Source organism: Aethalodelphis obliquidens, unplaced genomic scaffold (assembly GCF_003676395.1).
Source record: "Aethalodelphis obliquidens isolate GAN/ISIS:26980383/991018 unplaced genomic scaffold, ASM367639v1 scaffold15, whole genome shotgun sequence".
Classification (NCBI taxonomy): Eukaryota; Metazoa; Chordata; class Mammalia; order Artiodactyla; family Delphinidae; genus Aethalodelphis; species Aethalodelphis obliquidens.
Genome location: NW_020837959.1, coordinates 1040057 through 1065616, shown reverse-complemented (window position 1 = coordinate 1065616; position 25560 = coordinate 1040057). Strand labels below are relative to the sequence as shown.

Below are 25560 nucleotides of genomic sequence, written 5' to 3'. Positions count from 1 at the left end.
ATGTTTTATCTAATGGACTGCTGAATAAAGCAAAACAAGCCTGGAGTTACAATGTGCCTCACTTACCAACGTGAGAAATGAAGACACCGATAGGTGTGAAATTTTGTCACACACGAGTTTTGCGATTTGTGCCAATATAAAACATACTAGCATTTTATATAAAATGGCAAGTTAACATTTTTGTGCTATTCTAGACGGCAGAACTACCATAACTCAGCTAATCTAATTTACCAAAAACAATCACCAAATTTCAAAAATATTAAAATGTAAAAACTAAGTCTAAGAATGAATGAAAGATGACAGACCACTGGTGACCACTCCATGCACCACCACTGACACCTCAACCACAGCTGGGCCACGTCAGGGATGGGGACTCGGGCTGGAGGCCCAGGGGCAGCCGCGGACAACAGGTGATAATGGGCAGAAGAGACGCACCGCGTCTACACAGCCAGCCTCATTTCAAGGGTACAGAGACTACACAGAACAACAAACTGCACACGGTTACAGCTTTCTTCTTAAAAAAGGACCCTTCAGGACCCACCCAACAACGTGGCTGCCAGTCCTGTAACTGAGGACAAACTATCTTCAGCTACTCCAAGGATGTGCAGTGCTCTCACCAGCGGGCCTGGATCTGTACCTCCATAAAGGGCATGGTCTGTTAAATGCAGTACCCAATAGTTGGGGTTCTCACTAATAATCTAAAACCTAGCAATCATCAGGGATCAAGAAGCGAGTACAATGTTCTCAGGCTCAGTTTTACAGACAAGAAAGGAAAATAGTCTCTACAGTATGCTAAATAGTCCGTCCCCCCCACCTTACACAGTACCTACATGCCAGGTCACCCCAAGATCTGAATCATCCCAGCCCTGCACTGCTCACCGAGCCTCCCCCAGACCAAGCCGCTCACACGCCAGGGCCTCAACCCTACCCCCAGCTGCCACACCACCCAGCTCGGGCACCCAGCTCTGCAACAGGACATCCACCCAGAGCCCTGGCCAAACAGTTAATAATTCAACAGCTGAGGCAGGAAACGGTGCCGTGAGGAGCTACCTCCGAGAAGGTGGCATTAACACTTGCGACAGCCTGTTTCACCTGGGCGGCTTGAAAGCCGGGCCTGCAGGGAGAACGCACCTGCTTTCTTAGGTGCCAGGCTGCTGCTTAGGTGCCTGGGGCCAGGCTCTTGAGTCTGGAGAACTGTGAGGAAAGGGGACCCAGCCCCTGGGGAAGAACCACCCTCCGACCGGGACAGGGGCGGCTCTCACAGGTGGGCCCTGGTGCTCAGAGCCCCTCCCTCAGATACTGCTGGGACGCACAGTCAGGGGCTAATACGTGGAAAGCTTCCTTTTCTAAGGTAACAAACACTGTGTATGAAAGCTTTCAGGACCATCTCAGAATTAAAACATTCAACAGTAAGCTCTAAAGTACTGCGAGTTACTCACTGAGTTGTTTTAACTGCCAAGATAATACCCTCTGTTATCTGGTCAAAGGGTGCATAAGATTAAATACTTATCTTATCACAAGATAAGCAGCAAGTTATATGAAGTGCTTTTATCTTTCTCACGTTCTTAACCCAGGTTATGTTGTTATAATAGTATTTAAAACAACCCCCTTCCACTATGTTCTTGTCCTTATTTTTAATATATATTTTTATATATTTGTAATAGTACCTATAATTAAAATGTGCTTGGGAACTACATATATACATACAAAGAAATGCATACATAGATAAAGAGATACACAAGGGTACATCTCCGTGTGTGTGAGTGTGTGTGTATAAACTTGAGCTTTGACAAGTTTAAGAATGCAACACATGATAACACTTAAGAAGAATACGTACGTTCTTTCTTGATTCTTTCAGCTACTAGAAATTCATCTCTTTCAACAGTTGGGGCAAAGTTGCTGCCAATAACTCGCACGGCATACTGGAACTGCTGGGCCACGTCGGCTGAAAGGCAAATAAAAGGATGCAAGTTACCACCATCACGTTACGTTGTGATCCCCTGAAGCTCCAGTTCAACGCAGCGCACTGGGCATGTGTATCTACCGTCCACCTTCCCCAGGGCTTAACTGAGAGGACGGAAGAGCCACAGAGAGGCAGAATGAATGACTAAATGAGCAGAATGACAGTTTTACAGACAAAGTGAGGGAGACAGCAACACAAAGTCTGACAACTCCTAGGAGACAGAAAACAGACTGGACTGATAAACATAAAAAAAGGAGCAGGAAAAGCGCCAGCCCAAACCATGGCACCTGCTCAGCAGAGCCTACGAGGAGCCAGGGCTCACGTGCACACACACACCAGGACTGGCCGCGAGCAACCAAAACGGGCAATAACGTATGAACCATGTGTGCACTTCCAGGTAAAGAGGGTGGCTTAAACACAGACACGTGCCTCCACGCCCTTCAAAAACCCCATGAAACTGAGAAAGGGGGATCTTGTTTTTTCTAAGGCATAAACCTACAAGAGCAAAGAAAACAAGGCAGATCAGTAAACCCTGCTGACTCGACTTCTAAAAGTGGATCCCACTATGATCACTCCATAGCCACTAGCCCATCTCAACAAGTCTCCTGAGTAGCTGGTGACCTACTCCTCCTTTTGCCCCTGGAGTGAATTACCCACACGCAGTCAGGCTGATCCCGAGGAAGGCTACAACACTGGGCCCCTTGCCACCTGCCACCTCTCCTGGCCCAGCTCACGACACACCAGCCATGCTCTGCGGTCCTGCCCTTCCTTGAGGATGCCTCACTCACGTCCAGCTGAGAACCCTGACACACCCTCCCCCACCTAGCTCCTCAGACCACCTTCCCACCTCCAGCACACGTACACACGCACACACGCACACGTGTACACACACACACGCACGTGCGGAGTCTTCCTTAAACACCACTGCACCACAACACAGAAGGTGAGTGTATACATGGGGGAACGGAGCAAACAGAAGTAACTCACACTGTTTCTGTGGAGTCACAGGATTAGAGGGGAGACCTTCTTCCTCACGTTTTCCCACTTTAAAAATTTTCTACACCAAGTATACATTAATTTTATAAATATTAAGTGTCACTGAACATCACTTATTTAAAAGGAGTGTTTGTATAACTATTTTAGTTAAAAATTATTTTTAGATTACCATGATCCTGAGTTCTACAAACAACAGTTCATTAACAACATACTTGAGGACATTACAGAAAAATCCCCACTCTGAAAGTTTCACAAACTTTTGAATTTTCTCCCACCCAAAATTCAAACCTCCTCAGTACCAGACACCCTCTTCCCTGTCTTCACATCCTCTCCACGCCTCTGTACGTCTGCCACATCCCTCCCGCCTCTGCAGCCACAATGCAGTTTCCCTATCTGCCTGCCAGCCAAGTCTCCAGTCTATCTTTCTTGTTGATGATAGAGTATTTGAAAAACCCATCCGCTATTTCTTAAACCGAATCCACCTATCTTGTGCTTCAAAGGTGGACGCACAGAACCCAGACCGTGAAGGAAGTCAGCAGAGGCAGTTATTCTCTCTTTAATAGTGACTATCATCAAAGATTACAATGCAAAGTGTCAAACGATGCCAACCACAAATTTCTCCTTTAACACCCCCAAAACAGCATTCAATTTTTAAAGTATACGTAAACTCAATCAGTAGTTCAATGAATAATTGCAAAGCACCTACTACGTGCCAAACAGTACAGGCCCTAAGAATAGAATAGACAAGAAATAGTGGCTAACAAGGCAGCCTTTGTGAGAATACAAAAGAATGAGGCCAATAATACACAAGGTAATCAGACTGTGACAAGAGCTACTAAGAAATAGGACATTACGACGGCAAATAACAGGGAAGACTTCGTGACACAGGCTGGCTACGCAAGGCCCCTCCGAGGAAGCGACCTTTAAGACAGGCAGGAGCCTGCCAGGTGAAAAGCCAGAGACCCAGGTGGAAAGGACACAGTAGTGGGATTCAGGGCTACTCAGGACACTGTTCCTCAAGGAGGCCAATGACTGGATTCTAAAATCCAAATCATCAAAGCCAAACGCACTCCATCAAGAGTCCCAGACAAGGAGGCCCACACAGCAGCTCTGTGATGACCTGGCTTAACCCAAGACTAAAAATAGGAGTATTCAAATTTTGGACCACAGAGTACCGGAGCACTCTCGCCTCCAATCTGCTCTGGGTATGTGCCAGGGGTGGGCGGTTTTCAGGAGCGGGGAAGGGGAGGTACACCCCCCGCCAAGCCTCCCACGGCATTTCTGTGAGAAGCAATGGCACCAGTGAATTCAACTATATGCTGCCTGACGAGTGCCAGAGAGCCGCTGCAGTGCTGCTGACACACACACTTCCAGCCAAGCAGGTGAGAGGCCACCCCACAGGCAGGGCCACGGCTTTCCCGCCTCTACTCAGCGGCAGGAGCAGGAATGAGTGAGTTCAAGACAAGACGCTCCAGGATCAGAGGCCTGGGCTCCCGGCGTGGCCCTGCCCGCCGCAGCCGGAGGACAGCGGGCCGGTACTTCACCTCTCCAGGTCTCAGGGACCTCGGCTCTAAAACGAGGCCACTAGGAACCACTGCCACCTCCCAGAGGGCGCACAGAGCGTCTGGCACACAGCAAGGACTCAACAAACGTTAGCTACCTTTCTTATTATTAACCTGAAAATGTCATTTAAATGTACATTTTGTCTAGCACAGCCATCAAAACTACAACTCAACACAGCACCCTTAGTTTTTAACTTTAAGCAAGATAATGGGGTCTTCATCCTGTAGGTTACAGACAGGCAACAAAATCAGCCTTCAATAGAAATGACCCTCTGGCTGCAGGGTGGGAGAGAAACTGGGAGGAGGTGCAAAGCCAGGGCCGCGACACCGTGGGACCACAGGATCTCAATCCGACACGCGAAGGCCCAGAGAGCACGCAGGTGTGGGCCCAGGAGGTTTCAGATGGAAGACAGCTGCCTCTGCATCCTGAAAGGGTTATTATCCACACGTTCAGGTAAAAGACAACCACTGAACTTCAAGGTGCACAAAAATAAGCGAGTCCCCAGGAATTACAAAAACTCTACAGTCGTGTGCTTCCCAGAGATTCAGAAAGTGACGGAGGACAAACTGTCCAAGTCGTAAGTTCCTGCCTTCCTGCACCTCTTCTACCTGTGGGCTTGTGCGCACGTGACATTGCTTTCGTAAAGGACAGGCCAACAGGTCAGTAACCTGAACCAGCAATCCCCACCCCAGACACAGGTCGGAATGACTGTGTTCCAGACGCCAAGCTCCAACAGACACCGCCAGGACCAGTATCTCTGGAGATGGGGCCCACAATATTAGTTGTGAATAAGTGCCACATTTAGAGAATTCAAAGTGAAAAGACGTAACACTGCATACAGTAAAGTCTTCCCCCTCCACTACTGTCTGGCCACCAGCTCCTCTCCCGAAAGCAGCCAGTGTTACCAGGTTCTCGTGAGATCACAGATGACTCTGATCACAGTGCTGGTTGAAAAGCAACGCTCTAAACAAAACCAAAATAAAAACCATTGCTCTAGCTTGTGGTTCTCAAACTTTTTGGTCTCAAGGCCCCTTTACACTTTTAAGATTGAGGACCCCTAAAAGTCTTTTATTTATGTGGGTTACATCAATCTATACTTACTGTATTAGAAACATAAACCATGATCATTTTTAAATACTAATTCATTTTAAAATAGCAATAATAAACCCATTAAGTACAATTTTCAAATGAAGCCTAAACCTTTAAAATTTCAATATACACATTAATAAACATTTAGAGTACATTTTAACATACACACAATAAGGGTTTTTTTCCCACATAATATGTTTTGATGTATATTTAATACACATTGATTTTCCCAAGGTAAAGACTACACTTTGTTTGGAACTTCATCAAGAACTCTTCACAATTTTCAAAAATCATAAACCCCACAGCAACACCACTTATGGTCCACAAGCCAAGACGACATCCCTTCCCCGCCTGCACCACGGCTCACGCTGCCCTCACGTGGCCGTTCCCAGTCAGGGCCATCGTCTGACCTCAGTATGTGGGCTACTGTAGTCCTACCTAAGCGTTGGTGCTAAAACACTTACCTAACAAAACCTCCTGTATTTCTTCTTAATCTCTAGTTAGAAAGAGGATTACAAAGTATGAAAAGGAATGTGGCCTCTGGCAGAGCTGAAACACTATAACATCAAGTACATTGTTTCCAAAGACAGAAATGATGACTATCCAAAGATATAATAATGAGTAAAATGTTCTCCAGGAGAGGCTCAAGGATGCGGAGAGAGAATTCTCCTCTCACGGGCTGGCACTGTGTGTTTCTAACAAACGCACAAGTGTTATAGGCTGGAAACGGGGGGAACCATGGTTATACTAACTCCACAGAAGCGCCAAGCGTCATTATAGCCAGGTGCTTTGCTTCTGAAGGCCCCTTGAAGCTAACTACAAATTAAAAAAAAAACTTTATGAAAAACTGATTCATATGAAATTCACATTAAAAGTAACAAGTGTCTATTATGCCTCAATTTCACAGTATTAAAAAAGCAATATTATAAAAGCATAAGGCCAATTGTTTGTAAGCTCACTAGAAAATGTAGTTAATCAAACGTTCTACTAAGTTAACAGATAAAATACCCACCAATGAAAAGAAAAATTTTTTTAAATCTCAAACACTGTAAAGGCAGCAATAACATTGCTCCTTTGTTCACTAAGGAAGAATAAATTAAAACAGACCAAGGCAAGCTATTAAAGACATATATTCTTCAGTAAGTAGTAGCATAATTTGGAATTACGAAAACAACTGTTTGGCAATCCTAGCTGTCCAGAACAGAATAAAGAGAGCATTGTTTTAGTGGACTTTATGATATATTTTACTCTGAGAGGACCCCTCAGGATCTCACAGACAGCTTATTTACTTTTTTTTTCCTTCCAGTTTTATTGAGATATGACTGACATGCATCACCGTATAAGTTTAAGGTGTACGGGAGCCAATTTACTCTTAATTTAGACACAATTCTACACGGTGCAGAACTTTCTGAAAAGTTTTTCAACCTCCTGGAATGGGTGAAACTAAGTCAATCAAAAGGAGCCTCAAATGTTAAAAAAAAAAATTTGAGAAACATGATGACACCTAGCAACGAATGAATGGTCTTCAAAGTCTAGTTGTGACAATGGAAACGGATGAATGTGTGGTTTATCCCCAGAGGAAAACTGAGGGCCCACAGGTGTAACGCAAACCCTGACTTTAACATGAGTGAATCATGACCAACATCAGTTCCCTGGTGTCTCCTATGATCAGGAACATCTAATCAGAAAGGCAACTCAGACACACACAGAAGAGCTGGAGATAAAACCAGAAAACAGCCAGGCCCCGCCCTCCTCAAGACCTTGGCACAGGTGTTCCAGGGCCCCTCCCTCTCTCCACCCAGGTCTCTGTTTAGGTATCCTCAGCTTTCCCTCAATATACCTTTACCCTGGGCTTCCCTGGTGGCACAGTGGTTAAGAATCCGCCTGCCAATGCAGGGGACACGGGTTTGATCCCTGGTCCAGGAAGATCCCACATGCCATGGATCAACTAAGCCCATGCGCCACAACTACTAAGCCTGTGTTCTAGAGCCCATGAGCCACAACTACTGAGCCCACTGAAGCCCGTGAGCCACAACTACTGAGCTTGCACTCTAGAGCCCGTGAGCCACAACTACTGAGCCTGCGTGCTGCAACTACTGAAGCCCATGTGCCACAACTACTGAAGCCCGTGCTCGGCAACAAGAGAAGCCACTGCAACGAGAAGCACGTGCACCGTAACAAAGAGTAGCCCCGCTTGCAGGAATGAAGACCCAACGCAGCCAAAAATAAATTAATTTTTAAAAAAAGATTAAATCTAGTCTAATAACTTGTAAATTTAAAAAAAATCCCTTTACCCTACTTTATTTTTCATCACAGCACCACTAAACAACATTATAAGTTTACTGATTTTTTTTTAATAAGGAACGTTTCTTCCACTCTAACGATGAGAGAAAACCTTCTTGTTTTTAATTTTTATTTATTTAACTTTTTGGCTGCGCCACATGGTATGTGGGATCTTAGTTTCCCCGACCAGGGATCAAACCTGCGCCCCTGCATTGGAAGCATGAGTCTTAACCACTGCACCGCCAGGGAAGCCCCTAAGTTTACTGATTTTATCACATATCCTCCACTAGAATGTAGGATCTATGAGAGGAATTACCTGTCTCTCTACCTCTGCATCACCAGCGCCTAGCACAGTGCCTGGAGGTGGGGGGAGCCCAAAGATTTCTTAGATGAACAAAGAGAAAGAGTGAAACTTCAAAAACTGGAGCAAGAACCGTGTAAAGTCAGTGTCATTTAGCAGATTGACCAAATAAAATTCATCTTTTTGCTCCTAAGACCATCAAATAAATTATGTACGCTAATCATGAAAGGTCAAAATGCAGTCTCAATTCTTTAATTTTGTTTTAAGTCTCCCTGCAAAAACTGCACACTTTCTTTCCCACATTATGGTGCTCAAGGAGTAAGTAACCCAGTTGCTTCAATTACCCAAAAGATCCCTTCGTAGTGCATCCCCTCTTCCCCCCTCCCTCCCGCCAAAACAAACATCGAGAGACGACAAACTGTGCCGTGTTCTACGGTTCCAGAACTACACAATGGCTTGACCTACTGCACGGGACTGGTCTGGTAGCAGGACTCGCCATGTGAACCCTGCAGAAATGGTTTTACATCAAAAGCAACCAACCCTCAGCCCTTCGTCGAAGGAAAACGTGGCAGGTAACCGTCATAGGCACCTTTGCATGATCCTCAAATCCGCTCCTTTGCTAACGTTAAGGGGAAACTGTGTGGCTCCACCACCCGGACCCCCTCCGCGGCGTCGCCCCCGCGCAGTCACGGGCGTGTGACCCGGGCCAGCCCGCCGCACTCTCCATCCGGATAAGCACGGGAGCGCCCGCCGGGCCTTGCGGCCGGAGGAGGCGGACGCGCGGCGGCTGACCGTCCTCCGGGCTGCACCCCGGCACCGCGCCGGGCAGCGGTGACTCAGCCGCCCCGGGACCGGCCTCCTTCCCCCGCCCAGGGGGCTGCAGCGCCCGCAGGCCCGCCAGCCCCGACCCCGCCAGCCCCGGGGACGCCTCCCAGCCGCCCGGCCAGCCCCGCTACCTTCACTCCTGCCCAGGATCCGGCAGCACAGGTTCTGCAGCAGGACGTTCGGCGACTTCTGGTCCGGGGTCGCCATCCTAGCCCGGGGCTGCCCGCGGGGGCCCCGCGAAGCCCCGGCGCTCGCCCGCCCCGCCCCGAGCCTGGCGTGCTCCGGAGGCCCGGCCGCCCGCGTCCGCCCCGCGTCACGCGGGCTCCCGGGTCCCCCACAGGCTAAGGGCTCGCGGACAGCGCCGGCAAGAAGGGCGCCATTTTGACGGAACCCGCCGAAACGCGGGCCCCTCCCACAATGCCCCGCTTCTTCCGGGCGCTCGGGGCCGCAGGTGCGCCTGCCTAAGGGTTCCTCCCGACAACTGCGGCCCAGCCAGGAAACTTCCGGAACCAGGCGCCCCAGCCGCTGGTGCTCGGGGTGCTCAGACCCACAAACGTCCCCAGGTGTCCTCGAGGGTCAGGACGGCACCGACCCCCAGACGTCCTCAGCAGAGGTTCAGGACGGCCCCTGACCTGCTGTAAGAGTGGAGGGTGCCCTGCAGCGCTTTCACAGTCCATAATTTTTTTTAAAGGATCATTGGTTCTACTTACACTTTGGGTGGAGAAGTCTGTTTATGGAAGTACAAGGGTTTTATGATTTTCGACACGTGGCTGACCATCGACACCGGCCACATTGTCCAGCTTTTCATAAGAGTGCTGTTTGGCACCTCCCCACCCCCAGCCCCAGGTAACTAGTCAGTCAGACAAGAGCGAGAGAAGGGGGCAGGCTCGACCACCAAAATGTGTTACATGGTCACGTGTGGCTACCTGGGGAAAGGGGCTGGCTGATGGCAAGACTTGGGGAAATTAAGCAGCTGCTGCGGTTAGGGGTAATGATGGCTACAGAGAGCACAGGGTGGACTGTGCTGGGGTACATGCGGAAACCTAGGGTCCTTGCATTTCTAGCTAGAGGTTCAGGCATAGGCAGAACCAGAGGGCGTCTATAACAGCCCTAAAAGAAATCTCTTATTCTTGTACCTGCTAAGTCATCAGAACTGAGGACCAGACTCCAGTTATGATGCAAGTTCAACACACAGTCCTTCCAAGTCTCTCCTGTTAAGGGTGGATGGTTAATTGAGAAGAAGTGGACCCTGAGGTTTGAGATGGAGACGTTTGGGTAAAACGTGAAAACCCAGGTCACCTGAACCTTCTTAAACACAGCAGGAAACCCCTCCTCGTGTGTGTGTGTGTGTGTGTGTGCAGAGTCTGGCCTTTCCTCCATTTTCTGAAGAATCAGGTTGGCTCTTCTCAGCAGCAAGTGAAGCAGAATTCCAAAGGACTCAAGTCATCCTAAAGAAGGAGTGAAAGAGCGGACAGAGAAACAAAAAATCAAAGAGGACAACAGAAAACAAACTTTTAAAACAGTGTACCTAAATCCAACCACTCTAATGACGGCAACAAGTGTTAATGGATGAAACGCTCCATTAAAAGGCCAAGATTGCCAGAATGAGTGAAGGAAAAAAGCAGGACCTAATTACAGGTTAAGACATATTTTAATATAAAAAGTTGGTAGACAGTAAATGGGTGGAGAAAAGATATACCAAGAAAACAGTGAGGATAGCAAGGCTGGAGTGGCCACATTAACATCAGGTGAAATAGACTCGGAGATGGGGAGTGTCCAGAGACAGAGAAGGACCTCTCGTGCTGATAAAAGGGTCAGTTCCTTAGGAAGACACAACTGTAAATGCGCGTGTGCCTGATGACACACACTCAAAATACATGAAGCCAGAGGGACTTCCAGAGATGATGGGTGAGGATGCAAGCAACTCCTTTTCACCAAAAAAAAAAGCAGAAAACTGGACCAATTTGCCAAGATGAACAAGCCAGGGCACTGGAAATCAACCAAAGATAGACCACAAATTGGAAAGCATTCAGTCTTGAAAAAATGATGGAGCTTCTAGGGAGAAAAATGTGCATCTGTGGTCTTCTTGCCAGGACTGCTCCAGTCCCCAACACACAGCTTGACCCAGGAGAGCCCTGGTACTCCCAGTGCACGGTGGCTGCCCAACCATCAGCTTTGGTTCCAGAAGGGGTGGGCTCAATTTGGGGCAGGAGGTGAAAAGCCATGGCTCACCAGCTAAAGGGGGCTTGGTAGGAAACGAACAGGGTGACACTCCAGCTACAGTAGCCCAAGGTTGGGGGCCTACTTGGTACAAGTGGCAGCCCCGCCAGGATTTTAATGCCGAGTGTGACTTTTGTCACCTTGACTAGCCATGGTGCCCAGATGTGTGGTCAAACATTGTTCTAGGTGTCTCTGCGAGTGTGTTTTGGGATGAGATTAACATGTAAATAGTAGGCCTTGAGTAAAGCAGATTGCCCTCCGTAGCGTGGGTGGGCCTCACCCAATCAGTTGAAGGCCTGAATAGAACAAAAGACTGACCTTCCCCAAGGATGAGGGAGCTCTGCCAGCAGGCGGCCTTCAGACTCGAGCTGCAGCATCAGCTATTCCCTGGGTCTCCTGCTGACAGCTCACCCTGCAGATTGTGGAATTGCCATTCCCACACTCATGTGAGCCAATCCCTTAAAAGAACTCAATCTCTTTCCCTCACTCTAGATAGATGATAGTGTAGAATATAAAACAATAAAAAATTTTCATCCACTTAAAGAAAAAAAGAAATAAAAATGAACATAGAACAGGAGGGACAAGAGAAAACCTATTAAGATGGTATGTTGAAACCAAAGTAGCTCACAAATTACATTAAATATAAACGTACTAAGTCCACAGAGGTGAAGAACAATTCTAATCACATCCCATCGAGGCTGCAGTCTATTGACTGGACGTCTCACTGCTGGTGTGGACCTTGGTCAGCTGCCCTCCAGTGGTGTTCGTACAGTTACTCCTTTTCTCTTTCCTTTCTTGCTCTTTGGAAGAACGTCACTGTGCAGCCCACACCTAGGGAGTGGGTAGTTATGGTCCCCTTCCCTAAGTGTGGGGTACCTACACAGATTTATGTGAAATTTTTCTGCATGGAGATTTGTTTATTCTCCCCCATTTGCTTGTTTTTCAACAATTTACTTATATCAGTATGCATTTGTGGGTATTTATTTTTATACTTTGGGTCATAATCCAATAATGCATCACTTATTTTCTTGCTCAAATTGTTCCAGCCTTGGCTCTTGGGAGCTGTTTCAGCTGGCTCCTTGGACACTCCCTCATGGCCATGAGTTCTTTAAAAATAGTGAATAGACTTAATGGGTTTTAGTATCTTTTTTTTTTTTTTTTTGGCTGCACTGGGTCTTTGTTGCTGCGTGTGGGCTTTCTCTAGTTGCACTGAGCGGGGACTACTCTTTGCTGCGGTGTGTGGGCTTCTCACTGCAGTGGCTTCTCTTGTTGCGGAGCATGGGCTCTAGGCACACGGGCTCTAGAGTGCAGGCTCAGTAGTTGTGGTGCATGGGCTTAGCTGCTCCACCGTAGGTGGGATCTTTCTGGACCAGGGCTCGAACCCGTATCCCCTGCACTGGCAGGCGGATTCTTAACCACTGCACCACCAGGGAAGCCCAGTATCATTTTAAACTTATAGAAAGTTAAGTAAATAGTACAGAAAGGCTCATACACCCATCCACCCCAGGCACAGCTTCCCCTATTATTAACATTTTGCATGAGTGTGGTATATCTGCTACAATTAATGAACCAGTATGGACATGATGTTATTAACTAAAGTCCGTAGTTTATGTTAGTCCAGTGCTTCTGGGCGGTGGGTTATTGTGGTAAGACAGTGAATTCTGTGGTCAGGTGCCCCCGTCTCAACTTTTCTGTAAAACGGTGAGGCAGTCATGTGGGATACCACGGCAGAGAGTTTCCACATCTGGGTATTCGCATTCCCTCCTTCCCCGTGTGATCTGCTGCTCTGTCTCACTCCTCCTTGATATGGGCTACATTTAAAATTCTTTCATATTCTATCTCTTATGTCACATTTGATATCGTAGGAAAAAACCCATTCAAGTTGCCTCAATTGGAAGCTTTGTGATTAAGGGCCTTCAGTACCCAACTCAGTGATTATAAAGACCGGTAATGATTGATTGACTAAAACTAGTGAACAGTCTTTCAAATTACAATGAATTTTTAAATTGATATTCACTTTTCTTTTTTGAGACCATAATAATTTACTGTTCTGACATCAGATCCACAGAAAGAAACTCCAATTAGACTTTGAAAACTCATATATTTCAGGAACATGTCATTTAACCCTAGTAAGTGGATGGATAAATTACTTTAGAAGTCAAGAAGTCTTTTGAGCCACTGTCCTTTCTGTTATCTTGTTTTGTGAGTATGTAGTGTTTCTTCTCATACTTTTAAAAAATTGTAATCAGTTTTCAAAGGCTGACATCTGACGCAGCTTTACTATAAATACCACCAGGACTGAGTATTACCTTTGCCCTTCTCCCCGGCTTAGGAAGCAGGAGCCACTACGCCCCTCTTTTCTAGCATTGTTTTTCTCAGAGTTCTTTTATCTTATTTCTCAGGTCTATATTTACAGTTTTTGAAGTATATCACGTTTTTTAGTATGGTGTTCAACCGGCACGTTGCTTCTTTGATTTTAAAAGTATTTTAAATTAATTTTAAAAACACTATTTTAAAAGAATACAAATGACTTTTCATAATGGGGATGAAATATCCTTGTTTGGGTACAAAATTCTGTGACTAGTATTTCCATCCTGCCCTCATCTCTCCCCTCTGACCGTGGATTTACCAACTTTACCTTCCCAGTTTACTCATGATCTGGTTGAACGTTCTTATGCTGTTGTCTGGGGGTGGCTGGGAATAGGTGGATTCTCTTGGTAGAAGACTGAACAGAGTTTTAGAGATTCTTCAAGCCTAAGCAGAGCCGTTGTGAGGAGGAAAGAAAGAGAAGGTGCACAGTGGGGCAGGCTGTCCGCGTAGCTGGTGGGTCGCGGCTGCAGTGCTTGGCACGTGGTGCTGGCGTCGGATCTTTGCAAGATAGAACCTGCCTCCGGGACTAGGGACTGGACGCCCTTTTCGAGTCAGGTAAAAGGTGACAGCTGGCCTGCTTCCTGCGTGGGTCCCTCCGTGCCCTGTGCCCGCCCCTCACCACCCCAGGCACATGAGGTGGGCTGAGGGTTCCTCTCCTCCCGGGGCTGAGAAACCTGGGTTAAAGCCCTCGCCGGCCCAGGCTGGCCCTAGCACAGTGTTCGATTCCACGGCAGGATATACCCTGTGCCCCCAAAGTCTGTGAAGCTTCTGGGACCCAGACCGCCTTTGTCCATTCATCACTCCCAGGCCCTCAGGGCCCATCCGCAGGGGCTGCGGGGATCACGATGTCCACCAGGCCACCACGGCCACCTGGCCCAGCATTGCTAGGTTACAGAGCTGCCGCGATCTGCTCTTTGTGTGCAGTGTGGACTAGCCCATCTCTAATCATCACAAGCCCAGTCCGGTTCTCCCCGTTGCAACCTGAAGTTATCAATCCCTTGTCCAAGTTCACGGCCAGGGTCAGACCCATGATTCAAATCTGGGTCACAGGACCCTGAGACAGTGCGTTTCAGCCTCTCCTCCAGACACTCGTGATCACTGCTGAGCTGCTCTCCGGGGTCTTCAGCCCTTCGGTGCTAAGGAATTTGAGGAACGCTGCAAGGAGAAATCTGATAACACCTTTGAAAACAGAAATTAATTAGTTTTCCAGATGATTAGAGCACTTAGTCCCCGTTTGCTTGAACAAATGCTTCTCCGAGTTAACAATGGGCAGACAGGGAGCCTCTTTGAGCCACAAACTCTTCAAGGAGCCGTCGTGGCCGCTGAGGTCTAACACTTTCTGCCGGGCTCGGGGCTTTGTGCTCAGGGATTGATTTGAAGCACGTGAATGACTGGACCGCTCGCTTATTTCTATAAATATCTATTCTGTGTTACCTTGGCAGCGACAGAATTCAGCTCATCTCTGCATCGTGGAAAAAGACATTTGCTGTTTGTCACGTTTTTATATTTGCTGTGCCTCAGACGACAATGGGATGGACCCGTGACCCATCATGCACAACCAGCACTGTTTGTTCGTTTTACATAAAATTTGCTTGAGTATATTTTTAAAGACACAGCTGGAATATATCAACACGAGGCGAGTCTGTATAATATGAAGCACAGAATCAAAGCCAAGAAAATCCCCCATCTTGTGTCTTACACATTAACTCTTTGTTTTAACATCTTTATTGGAGTATAATTGCTTTACAACGGTATGTTAGTTTCTGCTGTATAACAAAGTGAATCAGCTATACGTACACATATATCCCCATATCTCCTCCCTCTTGCGTCTCCCTCCCACCCTCCCTATCCCTCCCCTCTAGGTGGTCACAAAGCAGCGAGCTGATCTCCCTGTGCTAACACATTAACTCTTCAATTTACACCAATTACACTCTCCCACAATCCCTCGCTGCCATTCACATTCAGTGTATAATGTAAATATAAAATTACTGTGTAGATATTCCCAAGGCAAGGTCTGCATTCTAAAGTCTCCCTGTGCACAACCTCAATTTACAGTTTAGGAGCAACAGACTTAACACAAATTGTAAATCAACTATACTTCAATAAAAAAATTGATTAATTTTTTTAAAAAATGCAGCAGCCTTACTAAAGCAGAGGAACAACACCAAAACCAGAGGTGGATGACCTGACGGCCCCGGTCCTTACGCGGGCGGATCGTCTAACTTCTTCTTGCCTGCTTTCTGATCTGAAAAATAAAAGCTGCAGCATTTTATTAATTTCAGATTCTTGTTCAAAGAACGGAGTGGATCACACCCCGTACACTCTGGCCTTGCCTGACCGTGACACCTCAGGGTCCCCCATCAGCCTTCGCAGAAATTGCATCCCAAGAATGGCTGCAATATCTTTGTAGCTTTCAAGGCTGTCTTTGTGTTATAAGGGGGTTGTTTCAGAATTTTCTCCCCCTAAAACCGGGTCTTTCTTCTTTGGGGGTGATTTTATTTAATTACTAATTCTCTATGTTTGGTAGCTTTGTTTTGCTTTGTTCTTAAACTCAGAAGCCGTTGAGAATTCAGTATAACAATCGTAAATGTTAATAACATCCACAAACATATCGTGCTTAATTTTTTATCCTTGGTTTATAAAATGGGGTCAAAGGTAACATGTACATGAAGGAAAGCGAAGGAGGGAGGAAAGGAAAGAGATTTTAAAAAATTATTTATTTATTTTTGGCTGCGTTGGGTCTTCGTTGCTGCACGTGGGCTTTCTCTAGTTGCGGCGAGCGGGGGCTACTCTTCGTTGCGGTGCGCAGGCTTCTCATGGTGGTGGCTTCTCTTGTTGCGGAGCACGGGCTCTAGGTGCGTGGGTTTCAGTAGTTGTGGCACGTGGGCTTGGTAGTTGTGGCTCACAGGCTCTAGAGCGCAGGCTCAGTAGTTGTGGCGCACGGGCTTAGTTGCTCTGCCGCATGTGGGATCTTCCTGGACCAGGGCTCGAACCCGTGTCCCCTGCGTTGGCAGGCAGACTCTTAACCACTGCGCCACCAGAGAAGCCCCAAGAGATTGACTTTGCTCACTTTATATCCAGAATTTTGTTATGCTGGCTCTGCTTCAAATCGACACTCCAACTCTCTTGTTTTAACTGTAACTGTAACTTTAACCATCCACCTTCTCTATTCAGATCAGTTTCCTCCCTGGGATCTTAAGAGCAGATTTCCGGGCAAAGATGTCACTGCTTAAGCCCTATTTCCAGAATTCCCAAAAGCATTTTGGTGGTAAAGTGATAGGATCTCTTACTGTCCTGTGAGAAAGCAATCCAATCAATTTCAAATGCTTTGTTCTAATTTCCACCAGGTCTTATCAAGTTTTACCCCATTTTCCTTAGTGTCTTGGCATTATGGCCTCTTATTTTCAATTTATGCACTCATTCTATCTCACTAAGGTTTTCTTTTGGCATCTTTTAGTTGGGGAAATGGCCTTCATATATTAACTTACGAAATTGTTTTTATTTAATGGCAGTGTTATATATACACAATTATTTAAAAATAAACTTTTTTCTGCCCCCAAGATAACAAATGTACATGGGAAAAATTGAGACGCGACAAAAATACCTAAAGGATAAAAATCAGGCAGAATTGCACCCATAGGGACAGCCCCCATTAATTTTTTTCCCCATTAATGTTTTAGCATCTATACACCCAGTCTCCCTCTGTGTGTGTGCACGTCCATATACATGCAATTGTACTACACGTACTATTTTGTGACCTCCAGTTTCACTCAATATCACATCGTGTGTTTTTCTGCACCATCAAATAGGCTAAAGCCTGACCATTAATGACTACATAATATCCCGTCACGTGGATGTGTCACAGTTTATGTGATTGAGCTCCCTCTTCACGATCCTGGATGTCCTGTTTATTTGCACATGTTTTGTTATTATATGCAAAGAACATTAAAGCCAATAAAGACAGCTTTGGACCGCAAACAGTGGCTGAAGTCCGTTTGTAAAGCCCTCCGTTTGGAGCAGACAAGCACTCTAAGTCTTCATCAGAGCTGTTTCCTTGAGGGTGACGTTCTCTTAGCCCATCTCATCAGAAGTTAGAGCGAGCTGGGAAGGATTCCGGCCTTTCCACCTCCGCTTGGCCCTTCACAGATTTGACCAGGCAAGGCCACGAGGAAGAAAGGGAGCAGGATTTGGAGCCAGATGAGAGCTTCCCATCCTGGCTCTGCTGTCGACCGTCCATGTGGCCATCGCAAAGGCACAGACACACTCGAGTCATGGCTTCCTGGTCCGTACAGAGGAGGCAGGCACACTGCGAAGGTAAACATACTGCGAAATGCTACACAAACTGAACCTCTTAGTGACACGGAACGATGTCTCATTATACCTATGCTCCCAACCAGGAGCTACAGATAAGACAGTTTGCCTCACCAAGCCTCCCTGAAGTGGAGGTTATGATCCCTATTTTAGAAATAAGGAGGCTGAGGCTCAGAGAGGTTGAGTGTTTTGCATAAGCTCACACAGCAGTAAATGGCCAAGCAGGGACTAGGATTCATGTCTCTTCCAGGCTGAGGCTGCTTCTGCTATTAGCACATTACCTAATAGTAACTTTGTAATAGGAATTTGGATTATTTAAAAATAGAGATTTTTAAATCTCTATTTGATTATTGATGGTCTATAAAATGCATTAATACTTCTTTTTTTTTAATTTTTAAATTTATTTGGTTGCACCAGGTCTTAGTTGCGGCAGGCAGGCTCCTTAGTTGTGGCATGTGAGCTCTTAGTTGAGGCATGCATGTGGGATTTAGTTCCCTGGCCAGGGATCGAACCCGGGCCCCCTGCATTGAGAGCACAGAGTCTTAACCACTGGGCCACCAGGGAAGTCCCTAAAATGAATTATTAGTTCTTATTTTAACACTATTTAAAAATTAGGGGGACCGCAATGAGAAGTCCACACACAGCAACAAAGACCCAACACAGCCAACAATAAATAAATAAATATTTATTTATTTTAAAAAAATTTGGAGATAAAAACTCAGTACAAAATCGTGTGTTAAAAAAACCTTTGCAGGAATTCCCTGGCAGTCCAGTGGTTAGGACTCCATGCCTTCATTGCCCTGGCCCAGGTTCAATCCCTGGTCAGGGAACTAAAATCCCACAAGCTATGTGGCGTGGCCAAAAAAAAAAATCTTTGCCAGTTGACATCTACCGTGTCAAAGCTGCTGTCTCTGTACGCTTTTTAAAAGCAACGTGTTTTTTTTTTTCCCCCAGTGAACACTGTTTCCTTCCCAAAATTCCCTGGTGGGTTACATGGAAATTTAAGCTTCTCTGTATCTTGTTATCTAGCTCCTGGGAAATCATTTGGAATTCTTGCTGCAAGAAGTACAATCAGAAATATTTTGGAAGATAGCATTCAATACATTTGATGCAGAAATCTGACAGGATCACTAGGTGGGGAAAATGTGCATTTGGTTTAGAACTTTCTCAGCTCTTCTCTCCATTCTGTAAACCCACAGAGGACCAAAGAGGAATCCCCTCTTCTGCCATTAGACCCTTCACGACTTAATAGCGCCAGGTCACCAGTGCCCCGCAAGGGGCCTGGGATGGGCTATACCCAGGTAATCAATCAGGAGAGCGAGGCCAGGTGACGCTGGTCACTGCTGGACCGTCCTCCGAGTGCCGGCCTGGTGCTGCCCTCTGCTGGCCGGATGGGCCGAATTGCTCTCCTGAGACCCGGGAATTGCAGCTTAATCCCATCAACTGGTTTTAGAGAATAAACCTAGTAAGCATTGTATCCTTAACTTTTCTATCCTGGTCCACAGTCTTTGCCTTACTGCAAGAAGCGCATCTGGAGTGTGTTTTTTCTGCATCAAACGAATTAAATGCTATCTTCAAAAATGGTGTTGGAAGAGTCTGTCTCATTTTCAGAATGCTTGAGACTGTTCCATCTGCCATCAGTAAGAGAAAGTAGGACACATCGAAGTGTACCGCAGAGTCCTTCAGGAAGACTGCGGCTCAAACCCTACCACCAGGCGTGTGACTCCGAGCAACTTATTTCTTCCAGCTTCAATTTTCTAATTTTCAAAACAGAATGAACATATTCACCTTGCCAGACTTTGAGAGGATTCAACAAGTTCATGTTAAAAAAAACCCCAACCTGGTAAACATTTGAAAATTACAGTTTGTAAGGGAGGTTATGGAATGTCTACTAGTAGATTTCAGTATTTGAATTTTTTCAAGATTACATTAAAAGACCAACAAAGAGATTTCGTTTTTATCACATGGAATCTATTTAAAAATGAAACTAATTCAGCATTACACATATGTATTAAAAATTAATCAAAGATAATTTGAAAGTAGCCAAAGGCCTAAATATATAAAATGATTTCAATAGTCGTAACCAATGAGCAAAGGTCTGGTCTGTAGAGATTATTGACTTTATCTACATGGTACACCGGTCACTGTCAAGAGCACTGCTGTCCACTTGAATCACGTGAGACAAAAATGAGATCACATACATAAGGTGGAATCCCTATAACCATGTTTTCAATGTGGAAAATTAACTCATTCATCAGTTACTTAAGATTGTGTTGTCTTTCGTCTTACTTGCTGAAAGGAAGCATTCTGGCCTCAGAGTCTGAAGCCCTAAATTTGAATCTGAGTCTGGCCACTGGGCAAACCCCTCCCAGATGCTGGAGAGCAACTCTGAGATGGACGCATCTTAACCCAGTGACCACAGAGACCTCACCCCAGCAAACCATTGCTCCCTGGGATACAGTCAAACTGGCCTCTCTCCTCCAACCCCAGAACTTCTCATCTGCTTCCTCTTTTCCTGGCCATGACTCTTGGCCTTTCCTTTGACTCTTTGTTAACTTGGACTTGGTGTCTTCCGTGCTAATACATGGGGTAGAAAATACATGTCCACATTGAATTTTCACTTTTCTAATTACAAAGTGAATACATGCTTAGTAAAATTTTGAACTTTGATGAAATATAAGCAGACCAGAATAGCATTGAAAGGGCCCTGAAAACTACATTGTCACTGGAATTACAGGTCTCAGAAGCAGGCTAGGCCTTACACATGAAACAGAACCAGAAGCACTGCCTGATAAAATAGGAGACTTGAATAGGATCAAGATAAGATACTGATGAAAGAAATCAAAGACAAGGGGCTTCCCTGGTGACACAGTGGTTAAGAATCCACCTGCCAGTGCAGGGGACATGGGTTTGAGCCCTGGTCAGGAGGATCCCACATGCCGTGGAGCAACTAAGCCCATGTGCATCACAACTACTGAGCCTGCACTCTAGAGCCCATGAGCCACAACTACTGAAGCCCATGTGCCACAATTACTGAGGCCTGCTCACCACAACTACTGAAACCCATGCACCTAGATCCCGTGCTCCGCAACAAGAGAAGCCACCGCAATGAAAAACCCTCGCACATCAACAAAGAACCAATGCAGACAAAAATAAATAAATAAAATTTATTTAAAAATTAAAAATTTTTAAAAAAGAATATTAGGTGATAAAATGTATTAAAAAAAAGAAATCAAAGATGACACAAACCGATGGAGAGATATACCATGTTCTTGGACTGGAAGAACAAATATTGTGAAAATGACTATACTACCCAAAGTAATCTACAGATTCACTGCAATCCCTATCAAACTACCAATAGTATTCTTCACAGAATTAGAACAAAAAATTTTACAATTCATATGGAAACACAAAAGACCCCAAATAGCCAAAGCAATCTAGAGAAAGAAAAACGGAGCTGGAGGAATCAGGCTCCCTGACTTCAAACTATACTACAAAGCTACAGTAATCAAGACAATATGGTACTGGCACAAAAACAGAAATATAGATCAATGGTACAAGATAGAAAACCCAGAGATAAACCCATGCACATATAGTCACCTAATTTATGACAGAGGAGGCAAGAACATACAATGGAGAACAGACAGCCTCTTCAATAAGTGGTGCTGGGAAAACTAGACAGCTACATGTAAAAGAATGAAATTAGAACACTCCCTAACACCAAACACAAAATAAACTCCAAATGGATTAAAGACCTAAATGTAAGACCAGACACTATAAAACTCTTAGAAGAAAACATAGGAAAAACACTCTTTGACATAAATCACAGCAAGATCTTTTTTGATCCACCTTCTAGAGTAATGGAAATAAAAACAAGAATAAACAAATTGGACCTAATGATACTTAAAAGCTTTTGCACAGCAAAGGAAACCATAAACAAGGTGAAAAGAGAACCCTCAGAATGGGCGAAAATATTTGCAAATGAAACAACAGACAAAGGATTAATTTCCAAAATATACAAACAGCTCATTGGGCTCAATATCAAAAACACAAACAACCCAATTAAAAAATGGGCAGAAGACCTAAAGAGACATTTCACCAAAGAGGACATACAGATGGCCAAGAGGCACATGAAAAGATGCTCAACATCAGTAATTATTAGAGAAATGCAAATCAAAACTACAATGAGGTACCACCTCACACTGGTCAGAATGGCCATTATCAAAAAATCTAGAAACAATAAATGCTGGAGAGGGTGTGGAGAAAAGGGAACCATCCTGCATGTAAATGATACAGCCACTATGGAGAACAGTATGGAAGTTCCTTAAAAAACTAAAAATAGAACTACCATATGACCCATCAATCCCACTACTGGGCATATACCCTGAGAAAACCATAATTCAAAAAGAGTCATGTATACCAAAATGTTCACTGCAGCTCTATTTACAATAGCCAGGACATGGAAGCAACCTAAGTGTCCAACAACAGATGAATGGATTAAGAAGATGTGGCACATATATACAATGGAATACTACTCAGCCATAAAGGGAAATGAAATTGAGATATTTGTAGTGAGGTGGATGGACCTAGAGTCTGTCATACAGAGTGAAGTAAGTCAGAAAGAGAAAAAAAAAAAACCACATGCTAACACATATATGTGGAATCTAAAAAAAAAATGGCTCTGATGAACCTAGGGGCAGGACAGGAATAAAGATGCAGACGTAGAGAATGGACTTGAGGACACAGGGAGGGGGAAGGGTAAGCTAGGACGAAGTGAGAGAGTGGCATGGACATGTATACACTACCACATGTGAAATAGATAGCTAGCGGGAAGCAGCTGCATAGCACAGGGAGATCAGCTCGGTGCTTTGCAATGACCTCTAGGGGTGGGATAGGGAGGGTGGGAGGGAGGCTCAAGAGGGAGGGGATATGGGGATATAAGTATACATATGGCTGATTCACTTTGTTGTACAATATAAACTAGCACAGCATTGTGAAGCAATTATACTCCAGTAAAGATGTATTTTAAATAAATAAATAAAAATAAAAGTCAGCTGAAATATTAAAAAAAATAAAATTATAGTTAGAGACTTCATTCAACACCATATTCTGTGATATAAATAGAATTTCTAGACAGGAAATCAGTGAGGATATAGAAAAACTAAATACATTCAACCAACAGAATCTAACATTTTTAGAACACTGCACCCAATAATAGCAGAATACACAGTTTTTCAAGGACCAAGATAAACAATAACCTTAACCTAAGTCACAAATTTAAAAGTATTGAAATCATACAGAGTGTGTTCTCTGACCAAATGGATTCAAACCAGAAATCAATAACAGAAAGACAACAGGAAAATCTCCAACATGTGGAAGCTAAACAACACACTTATACATAATCTTTGGACCAAAAAGGAAGTCTCAAAAGAAATGTTGAAAATATGTAAACTCTAGGGAGATGAACCTACAGCATATCAAAATGTGTGGAATGCGGCGAAAGCAGTGCTGACATCTAAGCGCTTAATCAGAAAAGAAGAAAAGTTTCAAATCAATAACGTAAGTTCTCAACTCAAGAAATTAGAAAAAGAAGGCCGAAATATATCCAAAGAAAGAAAAATGAAAAATAATGATAAAGGCAGTAATCAATACAATTAAGAACATAAAAACATCAAGAAAGTCGATGAAACACAGAGTCAGTTTTTCCCCCAAAAAAATCAACAAAATTGATGAACCTCTAGAAAGTCTGAGAAAGATAAACAGAATACACAAATCAGCAATATCAGGTATAAAACGATAAATATAACTACAGATCCTGGGGTTATTAAAGGATAAAAAGGGAATTCTATGAACAACATACACTCATACATATGACAACTCAGAAGAGACGGACCAATTCCTCGAAAACCACAAACTACCAAAATTCAGCCAAGATGAAATAGATAAGGTGAATAGGTATATAACCTTCTATTAAAAATTGAAAAAAAATGAAATTTAATTTAATTTAAAAAAACAAGAAAAAAGGGCTTCCCTGGTGGCGCAGTGGTTGGGAGTCCGCCTGCCGATGCGGGGGGCGCGGGTTCGTGCCCCGGTCCGGGAGGATCCCACATGCCGCGGAGCGGCTGGGCCCGTGAGCCGTGGCCGCTGAGCCTGCGCGTCCGGAGCCTGTGCTCCGCAACGGGAGAGGCCACGACAGTGAGAGGCCCGCATACCGCAAAATAAAAAAAAAAAACAAGAAAAAATTGACCTTGCACTAAAAGTTCTGAAAAAGTAATATTCAGATCCAGATGGTTTCACTAGAAAATTTCACCAAACATTTAAAAAATGGCTACACAACTGCCTCTAGCAAACGGCAGAGAAGGGCATGTTTTGTGAACCCAGTACAACCAAATGTCATCCAGAATATATAAGGAGCTCCTACAACTCAATAGCAAAAACACACAAAACTGATTTTAACGTGGGCAAAGGACCTGAATAGATGTTTTTCCAAAGAAGACATGCAAATGGCCAACAAATACAAGAAAAGTTGCTCACTAGTCATCAGGGAGATGCAAGTCAACACCACAATGAGAGACCACCTCATGCCTGTCAGAATGGCCGTCCTCAGAAAGACAAGAAATAACAAGTGTTGCCAGGTATGTAGAAGAAAAGGGAACCCTTGTGCACTGTCGGTGGGAATGCAAATTGGTACAGTCACTATGGAAAACAGTATGGAGGTTCCTTAAACAATTAAAAACAGAGCTACCATGTGATCCAGCGATCCCACTTCTGGGTATATATCCGAAGGATCTAAAGGATATAAATCAGGATCTCAAAGAGATACTGCACCCCGTGTTCAATGCAGCCTTATTCACAATAACCAAGACATGGAAACGACTAAGTCTGCATCAACGAATGAGTGGACAAACGATGCTTTTCGGCCAAGAGAAAGAAGGAAATCCTGCCATTTCCAACAACATAGATGGAGCTTGAGGGCATTGTGCTAAGTGAAATAAGTCAGACAGAGAAAGACATACATCGCGTAATCTCACTTATTTGTGGAACCTAAAAAAGTGCAGCTCACGGAAACAGAGAGAAGAATGGTAGTTGCCCGGGACAGGGGGACAGGGGAAGCGGGGTGGGGAGGTGGTGGTGCTCAAAGGATACAAGCTTTTGGTTGTAAGAGGAATAAGTTCTGCGGATCTGATGTACGGCATGGGGACTGAAGTTAACGATACTGTGTCGGATATTTGGAACTTGCTAACACAGTAGATCTTCGTTGTTCTTGCCACACATACACACAAAAAAGGTAACTGTGTGGCGTGATGGACGTGTTAACTAACCCTGATGTGGTAATCATTTATATATATATGTATGTATCTCATCACGCTGTACACCCTAAACTTACACAGTGTTATTGATCATTATAGCTCAATGAAAGTGGAAAAAATGAAGGATGCGCAAAACGAGGCAAAAATACGTCCTTCTGATTTATTTTTATCATTTAGAATCCTGCTGTCTCAACACACAGCTAAACTCCTTTCTATATATATATAAAAAAAATGCGACAAGATATTTCAAAGGCAGGAAAAAAGATGTCTTTTATTTTAAGTTAATGAGCATTACCTTACTCAGGAAGTGTCCTTTCTATCCACCTCAA

At 44.7% G+C, this 25560-nt stretch overlaps 1 protein-coding gene across 4 annotated transcripts in view; it reads right to left on the bottom strand.

Annotated features, from left to right (window-relative positions):
• The window catches only part of TUBGCP3 (tubulin gamma complex component 3), a 60855-nt gene extending 51407 nt beyond the window's left edge, over window positions 1-9448 (bottom strand). For 2 of the 4 annotated variants that reach the window (XM_027115806.1, XM_027115807.1), the window contains exons 1-2: window positions 9152-9409; window positions 1838-1945 (exon numbers count right to left, since the gene is read on the bottom strand). In XM_027115806.1, the coding sequence (XP_026971607.1) occupies window positions 1838-1945; window positions 9152-9227 (184 nt within the window). In that variant the 5' untranslated portion in view covers window positions 9228-9409. Of the gene's footprint in view, window positions 1-1837; window positions 1946-9151 lie in introns of those variants that run through there. The other 2 variants (XM_027115805.1, XM_027115808.1) reach the window with 2 other exon arrangements.
• Between the last annotated feature and the right edge of the window lie 16112 nt (window positions 9449-25560).